The 10,177-nt window shown below is 39.2% G+C and overlaps 2 protein-coding genes across 2 annotated transcripts; one reads left to right on the top strand and one right to left on the bottom strand.

The window, feature by feature from the left end:
• The first annotated feature begins 852 nt into the window (after window positions 1-852).
• cirbpa (cold inducible RNA binding protein a) lies at window positions 853-3,846 on the top strand. The gene is given in 8 exon segments (XM_028593622.1): window positions 853-957; window positions 1,659-1,774; window positions 1,887-1,993; window positions 2,165-2,216; window positions 2,219-2,299; window positions 2,397-2,553; window positions 2,654-2,712; window positions 3,244-3,846. Coding segments are annotated over 7 exon segments (570 nt in total). The 5' UTR covers window positions 853-957; window positions 1,659-1,674; the 3' UTR covers window positions 3,258-3,846.
• A 2,827-nt stretch (window positions 3,847-6,673) lies between these two features.
• ndufa13 (NADH:ubiquinone oxidoreductase subunit A13) lies at window positions 6,674-10,111 on the bottom strand. Its single transcript, XM_028593102.1, has 5 exons — window positions 9,965-10,111; window positions 7,910-7,988; window positions 7,729-7,800; window positions 7,550-7,619; window positions 6,674-6,921 (listed from the first exon to the last, which is right to left on the bottom strand). The coding sequence occupies exons 1-5, from the start codon at window positions 10,056-10,058 to the stop codon at window positions 6,802-6,804; spliced, it is 435 nt and encodes a 144-aa protein (XP_028448903.1). The 5' UTR covers window positions 10,059-10,111; the 3' UTR covers window positions 6,674-6,801.
• Window positions 10,112-10,177: the final 66 nt, after the last annotated feature.

The following is a 10,177-nucleotide window of genomic DNA, read 5'->3' as shown; positions in this document are numbered from 1 at the left end:
TTTAAACCTTGTGTTTACCAGAGATTTGCCTTAACAAAATTGACTAAAGAAATCTAAGTCAACTAAGACCAAACTGACAGATTAGTCAACAAATAGACTATGAGGGGGCAGACCTAGTATCTTATCTCAGCTTTTGTAAAAATGTTTGTCCCGACTACAAGCTTTTTGCAAATAAAACAACAACAAACCTTGGTTTACAGAAAAACTCAGGTAGCTTCATCAGGCTGAGTAGGATGCCTACAGAAGTGGGAAATCATGTTCGACCAGGCCAGAAACACACTGTGAAAGGAGATCTGTATAACAAAGAGAAGCTACACTTAAAAGCCTCAGCCAACGACCCTGCAGGACATCACCACTTGCTGATGAACTGAATGTTATCTGATAAGCCTACTTCACACCCCTCACCTGCTTACATTCAGACATCACACAACCAATTGCACCCCTGCCAAAGCACAAAACAACAGTTGACTGTTGCACGTTGAAACCAGTTGCAGACTGCAAAATGTCAGCTCACACCACAACACATTTTTTTCTTTTTCTTTTTTTCTTTATTATCATGTTGACATCAAGGTGCACCAACTACAGACTGGTTGCAAAGATTATTCCACTCGGAGAAATCCAAGACTGAAGCAGATGGTTGTGATGTTCAACAAAAATATGCAATACATCACAAAATATTACAAGATAACATCTGCCTACCAACACCTCTAAAGTAAGCCTGATGAATATATGACCATAGATATAGATCTATATCTATGTTTATGACACTGAAGGCCATACCATCCCTTACAGTAGGTGGCGTTATGGAATATATGCTGTCCGTGGTGTACGGGCTACCAATGAAACAACAGAAGAAGACGTCATCGCGCAGAGTGCTTAAAAGCGGAAGGCTCCTCCTTCGCTCCCGCATTCGACCTGCAGCCCCGTTATCAGCTCCTGGATTCCTGCCAGTTAAAGGTAATTGCTATTTGATGATTACATATTTATTTATTTTTTACCGGTTTTCACGGTGGAGTCCATGTGAGTAAGACATGTTCGCATACCCCTGCATTTACGAGGCACGATTGATATGTTCGCTATTTGCCTGGCTTTATTTATTTAATACTAGCTACGTTTAATAAAACAACGCGAGAATTAGCTCATTGAACCGTTATCAATACACTGAAACCCGTGACAATATGTAATAAACCGCGTTTGATTTTTTTAATCGGAACCATTACCGTTATGTAACCAAGACAATATGGCATCCAGCCGCAAGTGAAGCTAACGTTACTCGCGATTTCGGTTAGCGAAACACAGTGAGGCGCATAAGCTCGGTGCTACAAAATGGCGCCGAAAGGAAAAATGCCAGCTATTTAATCCGCTAACTAACGGGACCACGTTTATGGGCCCGAGGCCTAACGTTAGCTCCATTTTACGTGTATCATAAATAGCGGGGACTTATTTTTATTTATTTTTTTTTAAGTAAAATGCATAAATAATAAAAGTCGAATGCATTGTTTACCAAGGGCAAAAAGCGCTTCGGTAAAATATAGCTGATGGTCGGTGACCTACTTTTGTTCTGCATGAGCGGACGGCCTTTGTCGAAGTTTTAATAAAGCAGCCGGTTGTTTATGTACATATTTATCTTGACATGAGCTTATGTTTTCTGACGTTAGCTACACTACATTGAAGATGTCGGACGAGGGGAAATTGTTCATCGGAGGACTGAGCTTTGAGACCAATGAGGAGTCTCTGGCCGCGGCCTTTGGCAAATATGGAAACATCGAAAAAGGTAAATTTTTTTTTTTTTTTTTTTCGTTTTTAGAAATAGACATGCTCGTAGAAATTGTTTTTGAAATTCAATTTTTTAATCAATCGTTTTGCCTTTTTTATTCTCCCATTAGTTGATGTGATCAGAGACAAAGAGTCGGGGAAATCTCGCGGTTTTGGCTTTGTGAAATATGACAACTGTGAAGATGCTAAAGATGCACTGGAAGGCATGAACGGCAAGGTAAAAGGACACTGCAAAATTAAACCGCTATATACATGTTTTCATAATTTATTCTGAAATTGTAAGATGTATATACCAATGCATATTTATCATTATAGTCTGTCTCTATTTGGGGGAGAGGTTTTAAAGCCACCAAATTTTTTAATTGACAATGATTGCCTTGTGTTGCAGACCCTAGATGGCCGGTCTATTCGTGTGGATGAAGCAGGGAAGGGTGGCCGCTCCAGGGAGGTTTCAGCTCAGGCCCAAGAGGAGGACGAGGTGGATTCGGCGGGCGTGGGAGAGGTGGACGAGGTTACTCCAGAGGTGGACACTAGCTGTCTGCGACTGCATTATTGTCTGTCCTATTTTCTGCGCCGCGCTGCTCGCTCTGTTGGTCAATAATACCCTTGTGTTTCCTTAGGAGGTGGCGGATACAATGGAGACAGGGGTTATGGTGACAGGAGTTACAGTGACCGGAGCTTCAATAACGAGGGCAGGTTTGGCGGCGGTGGTGGTGGCGGCGGTGGCAGCCAGTACAGGAGTAGTGGAGGCGGATACTCGAGCTACAGGGACAACAGGTAAGAACCTGTATTAAACCACAGATGAGAGTCTCTGACAGCATTGCTTGTGCGAAAGTTAATTTAGTCCCATTGGATCTTGTTTTTTCTTTCTTCCCAGGGGTCAGGGTGGATATGGTGACCGCTCTGGATCCTACCGCGATCACTACGACAGCTACAGTAAGCATTTATGTTATTAATTTGTGCTGTGTATGTACTTATGTTGGGGCTGTCAATTTCAAATTTTAAATGACATATTAACCTGCATTTAGACTTATTCAATTACTTTACTTGAAAACCAGTATTTCAAACACTAGTTGTACATATTAAGTTATTTTGTGTGTGGTAGGCTGATTTATTTTTTAATACACAATCTGTCATTAAATTTAATTAAAACTACTTCACAGCCCCAACATATGAAGACTTGTATAATGGATGTCCCTCAGTTTTGTACCTGAGCCCAACTTGATGCCTCTCAATGCGGTTGCCAAATTTTGCTAGCACCTTCCCACAGTCTGATAAAGAGGCTGGCAAACGTTTTTGAAACGCTTAGCAAATGTTACTTGTTCAGAAATTCTCAGCCAATGGAGCCCCTTAAGCAAAAACTGAGGGATGGTTTATGGACTGTCTGGTGGGTTGAGGGGGATGTTGTGAAACTCCAGTGTTGGAACTTTCCGTGTCTTTACCTGTGTGCCCACTTCTTATCCTCAGCTGCACAAGAGTAAACATCTCCCTGATTCAAGATCATCACTTGGCTGGCTGTATTTCAAAGATGCGCTCCTCAAGAAAAATGTCCACGTGTTATTGCTGACCTTAGTTTTGTAGTTCTGTTGTAGTAGCTCAAGCATCTTAAAAAAAAAAAAAAAAAAAAATGTAGCCATGAGTTTTGGTCATTCCATAACAAACCATGTTACAAATTACAGTTCAAGACTCATACCCTGCTTGATTGGGCATCTTAATTCCTCAAAGGTCGTTGGCTAAAAGGCATCTGTGTAATCTAATTAGTACGGTCCCATTTTTGGGGACTGAACGGCTCATTACATGGCTTTTTGTTGAAACTACCATCGCTGTAGACTTTTTGTCCAGCACTAAAGTGTTTCCTGATTTGATTCCATTTAGTTTTTATTTTATATTGAAATAGCTGATGGGGGGTTTTTTTATTTATTTTTTATTTCCCCTCTCAATCTCTGTGGCTGACCTACCTCTTGCCAGGTTATAAACTGAGTGAGGAAAGCAATCCAATTACTCAAAGATGGACTTTTGGGGGATTTTATGCTAAATTCCTTTTACTATTAAAAACTTAGTATAGCTGAGGCTCCTGTGTGTTCAATTTCCCAAAATAGTGAATTCCTTTCAGACAGGTGAACAACACATCCGAAGTGGCTGGCTGTTCATGAAGTTGCGAATTGCAGCATGCTACAGTCTGTCCAAGGTATCTTCTGTGCTCTGCATTTTAAATGTGCTGTAAAATGGACTAATCTTGTTTAAGTGATCGAAAAATGTAACTACGTTTCCCCAAAGTAATATCTTAACCGGGAACAGTTTTGTACTTTATGTTCTTTGTATGATCAACATTTTTTTTTTTTTTTTGTCAGTTGGCTTCATGGAGCCTATTAAACAGACTGTGGAAAATAATCTTGATTCTTTTGCCTTAAACTACCGCATGGGGGAAATTTAGTCCAGAGCTGTAGCTAATGTTACTATGATGCTGCGTGAAGAGTCAACTGCTCAGAGCACTGAAATATACATAGATTTCTTGGAGGGCGGTTTTAAATTGGTAGTTATCCTAAACGTTGGAGGGATGCGTGTAATATTTATTTTTGTAAATAGTCCAAGCGTTGGGCTCCTAGATTTCAAAATTTTGAAGATGGTTTTTGGCCTAGTACGTCCTGTAAATGTCTAAAACATTGATTTGCCAAATGTGATGGCACATGGTAATGCTGAGAAATCAGCTGGTGTCTGGTCATGTTAATGCTTTATTACATTCAAGAGGTCAGCTACTACAAAAACCTACAAGTCCTTGGAGTTGCGCCTTCGAACAAGTGCTCATCAGAGATGAAAGCTGCTCTCTTGCCTAGGTCATATGTGGAGAAAGTAGGCCAATGCACGTGAGGTAAAAATCTCCTTTTGCTTTGCTCACATCCTTCAAACTCAGTTCTCATTGTTTCCATGAATACCTTCAAGTTAGCAGTTTTTAGTCCTCTGCTTCAGATGTCGCCTACCACATGCCATGGCCTCTTCCCCGATTGAAAGTTCATTGAGAAAAATGTTTCTAAGAAGCTCCTCTGGATTGTGGTGCTCCACCTCCCGAGTCCACCAAAAAGCATTTGCCTAAGTCATGGGTAGTATTGTGCTCAGTCCACGCTGTTCACTGCACTAGTCCTCAAATTTGCTCCAGTAATGTCCCACAACAGTCCTAATTGACGTCTAAGGTGTCTTGACTGTACTCAGTTTTCTTTGTCCCCTTACATTTGAACGAGTTTCAGACTCCATAGGATTGCATGCATTTTATTGTGATTTGACTTGTGGCAAATGTTGACCAGGCTATCTTTTTCTTTAGATTGAACGGGCTGTCAGAGGCTTCAGTGGATCTCAGCAGCGGAGTAAAGTATCTGGCTTTAAATGGCAGTGATTGATGCAGATCTCGATCAGGTAAATTCTTGTAATTAAGTCATGTTTTGTTACTGGTGCAGTCAAAAATTTGCCTTGCTAACACACGCTAACTGGCATGTTTCAGATCTAACGTGCAGCAGCGCTGGCGCAGCTGTAAGCAGTGGCTACGTTGGAGGAACCTGCCAGGATCCTGCCAACTAAAAGTTTGAGGAATCTGTGAATATCAAAACGTTGGCTTGTCTGACACATTTCACATGTAATGCCTGCTATTCAAAGGTCCTAGACAAAGGGGGGGGGGTGGCGGACAAGGCAAGATGGCAGAGCTATTACACCCTAGTGCAGGGGTCACAAACCTTTTTGAAACAGAGCTACTTTATGGGTATTGAGTCATACGAAGGGCTACCAGTTTGATACACTGTTCTGATATGACAAATGTGCTCAGTTTGCCTTTAGTTATATATGATTAATGACCCATCTATGTGAAGACACTGATCATGTTAATGATTTCTCACAATTATCAACAATGACTTAACAAGATGGGAAACATAATATAAATTTTCATTTTTAAAACAGGCCTGAGGGCTACTCATGTGGTCCTTGGGGGCTACCTGGAGCCGCGGGCACCGTGTTGGTGACCCCTGCCCTAGTGCCTGAACTCTTTCAACAATGACTTCACCTATCTGAATGTACAGGAGTCTTTTTTTTTTTTTTTTTTTTTTTTTTATTATTAAAGTAATTTGCCTAGATTTAAGATGTAATACTGTTATGGTAATTTTGTGACTATTCATATCACTTTACTATTCTGCTTTTTGTATTGCAATTTCAAAAATAAAATTGACAAACTGCTCATTTTTGTACAGTACTTTTTTTTTTTTTTAAATAACAGCTGACATTTTACTTATACTACTTGGATTACATAAATCACTGAGTTTATGACCAAGCACTTGACAGATTGAGATGTTGGAGAGAGCAATAGACCTATTTTTATATATTTATTTTTAACCTGCCACTAGGAAAAGTGCAGGTGACTGGCTGAATTCAATTTAGGTCTCCCTTATGCTTATGATAATAAGGAACACTTGTGAATATAACAGAGCCTTTGTTGGTGTTATCAGTAACGTGTGCTTTTCTTATGGACCAGTTAGAATGTCTGCTGTGAGGGGCAAGTTACCCCAAAACACTTTAAGTTAAATACACATACTAATACAATGTGAAAGTACTTTAGTATTTAGAAGTATTTCCTACAAAATATATCATTTAATTTCAAATGGCCCTTTTGAGTGATCATTGCATAATTATTCCCAATGTATTTGTATGTTTAAATGTAGCTTGTACTTTTAGGTAGTTTTAATAACACACCATACCTTTTATATACACACACCCCATATGTTTAAGATTGCGTACCTGAAAAGTAACTAGCGACCATAAATCTAAATATAAGAACTATTTGCTTCATATATGAAGCAGGGATAGAAGTGTAAAATAGTCAAACTTAAGCTGTGAAATTCAATCCAAACTGCAACCAGGATGAGGTACAGAAAAAAAGATACTTTAATATTGAACATTTACAAGCTGAGTTGAGCGAGGGCTCAGGTCCACATGGTGCTGGCTGTGGAAGGTGGTGGAGCTCAGGACGCTGTACGTCTTTGGTGGTGCTTACACGTACCACAAGAACCCGAAACGCTTGTGCAGAAGCTGTTCGCGGGGCCGGAGGTTAAACAGCTCCTCTGACAGAGGGGGGACCCAGCGGTCTGTGTGGAAGACCTTCTCACCAACCTGCACAAGTGGAAACAGGACACCGTTTTTATCAATACAAAGACACAGACGTTAACCTGGATCTAATAATTATCACTCCCAATTAATAAAATTAAAATAGGTTGACCAAAAACATGAAGATTTCAAAAATAAATTCTTACCAAACAATTGCATGCATTCGTTTTGGTATATCAGTTGTATATAAAAAATAAAATCACTAGTAAATGAATTGCTGGAATGTGCTATACCGATAAAGCTTACTATTAATGTTATGATCCATTGGTCATTTAATGAACTGGATTAGAATCAGTGCGTTTTGCACATACATGTAATATGTATGCTATCTTTATAATTTAGTTTAAAATAATTTCAATTCCTCACAAAAATAAAGTGTAAACACTTTAAAAAGGAAGAACAATTATGAACAAAACAGAACATTTTCAGTGTGTGCCCCTCATTGCATGCAACTACCTTAGCTACTACTTTGTTATGCCAACAGTACGCACACAACTACAGTAATATTATTAAGCTGTTAGGGACACCTGTTTGTCACAATGACAGCTATAGATCTAGAGACATATATAGAAATATTTGTCTGGCAGTGCTAGGCAGATAAAAGCAACAAAGAGAAATCAAAGCTTTTATTTACCTTCCAACCAGGAACGTCCTTCATCAGAATCGCCTCCTCTTCTAGATTTTCCCTCAGCATCCGTAAAGACCTGGCCAGATGGGAAATGTATCGGTTACACTCAGGCTAGCATAAGGGAGTTACTACCATATTTAAAAACTAAACATGTTTGTGAGTTTTTGTGTGTGTGTGTGTGTCACCTTCGGTCTTGCTCTGCCTGCAGCAGGGGCATCAGAGCTACCCTCGCTTCCATCTCCTCAATCTGCAAGCGCCTGCAATGCACAAACACATCACAAGTAGTTCCAGCCTGATTGTGAAATATCAAACAGATTTTGACTTTAAAATGTAAACCCAAAGCACAATTATAAAGAATGATCCTACCTCCTCTCTCTGTTCCAGCTAAAAAGCCTCCAGTAGCCAAACACCATGATGCCAATGCCAATGCCAAACATGCTATATCCTGTTGATTAAAGACATGATTAGGGACAGTGGAAGGCAACATTATACTTTACCACAGATGATCAATGTTGTGATTATAAGTTGAATCCCAACCACAAAAGAATAAGTTCTCAAAAATGATGTAGGAAAGATGGAATAAATTAATCTCTTGTTACCTGTCTTTAAGCATATTAATGGCTGCACAACTGTGTCTTCAACAGGGTTCCCACATATTTTCATGGACAAAATCTCAAAACTTTCCCATGATTTTTCAAAAGGCCCATAATAAAAATTTCCATTCACAATGTATAAACCAAACAGAACTGTAGAATATACTTTACTCCAAAATGTTAATTATTGTATAAAAATAAACACCTTTATCAATCTCAAACAGTTGGTTACGTTCATGTCTTTAATGCAGTTGATTATAAATATGTCTAAAATAAATAAAGTCTAAAAAAAAAAAAAAAAATGCCACACGTATGTAGCCTGCATACTATACAATTTCATGGCTCTCTAATGACAATGTAAATTATATTGTCATTAGAGAGCCATAAAATATTAAATGTACACTTGCCCAGCGCCGACTCAAACTCTATTTAATGACTGTGGGGACCTTGCTTTAAGAACTGTTGCTTACACTATCAGCATACAGATACTAGCTGACCAAACCGGTTTAACACACCTGATGTCTGTCAAATGGCAGCTATACACATTGTGACAGTCAGATATAGAAAATAATCTATTTGATTAAAGTTATTGACATTCAACCCCTATGTTATAGGTTGTCACGTTGTACTCTCCACAGCATTCCGCAGGAAAATGCTCCAGTTAAAAAAAACAATTACTTCAGGTGTATACTTAAATGCGGTCTTGGGTCTTATACACACGTGGCATAAGTGCCAAAACTATAGAAGCTATAACTTTCCTCATCTCTAGCAGCTTTGATTATTATTTCATTGGCTCAAATGTAGTGTTTAAATCATCTGACTAACGTTAATTGTGCTCTTACAAATCCGTGTGCTGTGAAATGTTGATTTGCAGACTGACTAGACTTTGGTTTATGCTCAAATATTTTGTCATCACTGTACTTCCATACAGAAGGCAGTACAGTGACTGCGTATCGACCTCGCAAAAGTATCCGTAGAAAAGATCGTTTCGTTCACTTTTGGCCAGACAAAATCTGATGGGGGCAGATTTAAGTGCAACACCAGTTCCGGGCAAATTCTAAAGGTTTAATAAATTGGTCTCAAGATTTTCACACAGCAGCTAAGCTGTATCAGAACCAGCTTTAATGGCCAAGTAAGTACATAACAGAAATAGACATACGGCTAAAAACAAGGACAACAAAGCTGGACAAGGGTAACATTTGACTACTATGTACAGATATAAGTATGTATATAAAAAGTGTGTGTGTATATATACATGTTACATGCACATGCATTCAGACATGTAGCTACATGCATTTACATGCTCTGAAGATTGTAAATAGTAACTAATACAATAGTGCAATGCAAAAGTGCAAATGGTCCTGGACTAAATAATGAATTATTAATATAACAGGCTGCATTTATATCTGAGATAGGTGGATATGACATGCTTTATTAACGCTGTGGAAGGAACTGCATTTCATCAAATATAAAGCTAATGTCGCATTGAGAACAAAGTAACATCATTTGACCGAACTTCAGTTAGCATGTAGCTAGCTACCATCAGTCAATAACAATTAGCACTAAAATGACCTTTAGCCTCTTAAACATTTTTACAGACGAGCACATTATACAGGTGTTGTTCCTCCTTATAACAGGCAACAACTGACGAGCCTCCGACAACTTTAACATTTACATTTTAACGTTAGTAGATTAGCTTCTATGTCAAACTGACGCTGAGCCGTTAGCATTAGCAGCAGTTCCGTGAGTAGAACACGCCATATGACCTGTGCATATTCCAGAACTAGAGTGTGAACCTGTATATTAACTGTGTATGTAATGTAAGTACCAGAGAGTCCTCTTTTCGGCAGATTTCTCTTATAATCAAAGGAAGCATAGCCTCCCGGAGGAGGCATGTCCTGCTTCACCTTGGACCCCGCCATCTTCCTCCAGCCTTCTCCCAAAACACGCTGCACACGTCACTCTAGGAACGCTTTTTCTTAGGTCCGGAAAAGCTTTTGTTGCGCTCTACCGCCCCAAACTGTCTGGATGCCAACTTCTT

This window comes from Perca flavescens, chromosome 12 (assembly GCF_004354835.1).
Source record: "Perca flavescens isolate YP-PL-M2 chromosome 12, PFLA_1.0, whole genome shotgun sequence".
Lineage (NCBI taxonomy): Eukaryota > Metazoa > Chordata > Actinopteri > Perciformes > Percidae > Perca > Perca flavescens.
This window is presented reverse-complemented; position numbering and strand designations above follow the sequence as displayed.

What these genes read in the sequence shown, in the direction of transcription:
- ndufa13 (XM_028593102.1), bottom strand. Translation starts at nt 10,058, where the DNA reads ATGGCGGGGTCCAAGGTGAAGCAGGACATGCCTCCTCCGGGAGGCTAT. An exon ending in GCCGAAAAGAGGACTCTCTG is followed by an intron (nt 7,989 to 9,964) that starts GTACTTACATTA and finishes TTTAATCAACAG; the next exon opens with GATATAGCATGTTTGGCATT. An exon ending in AGGACGTTCCTGGTTGGAAG is followed by an intron (nt 6,922 to 7,549) that starts GTAAATAAAAGC and finishes CCACTTGTGCAG; the next exon opens with GTTGGTGAGAAGGTCTTCCA.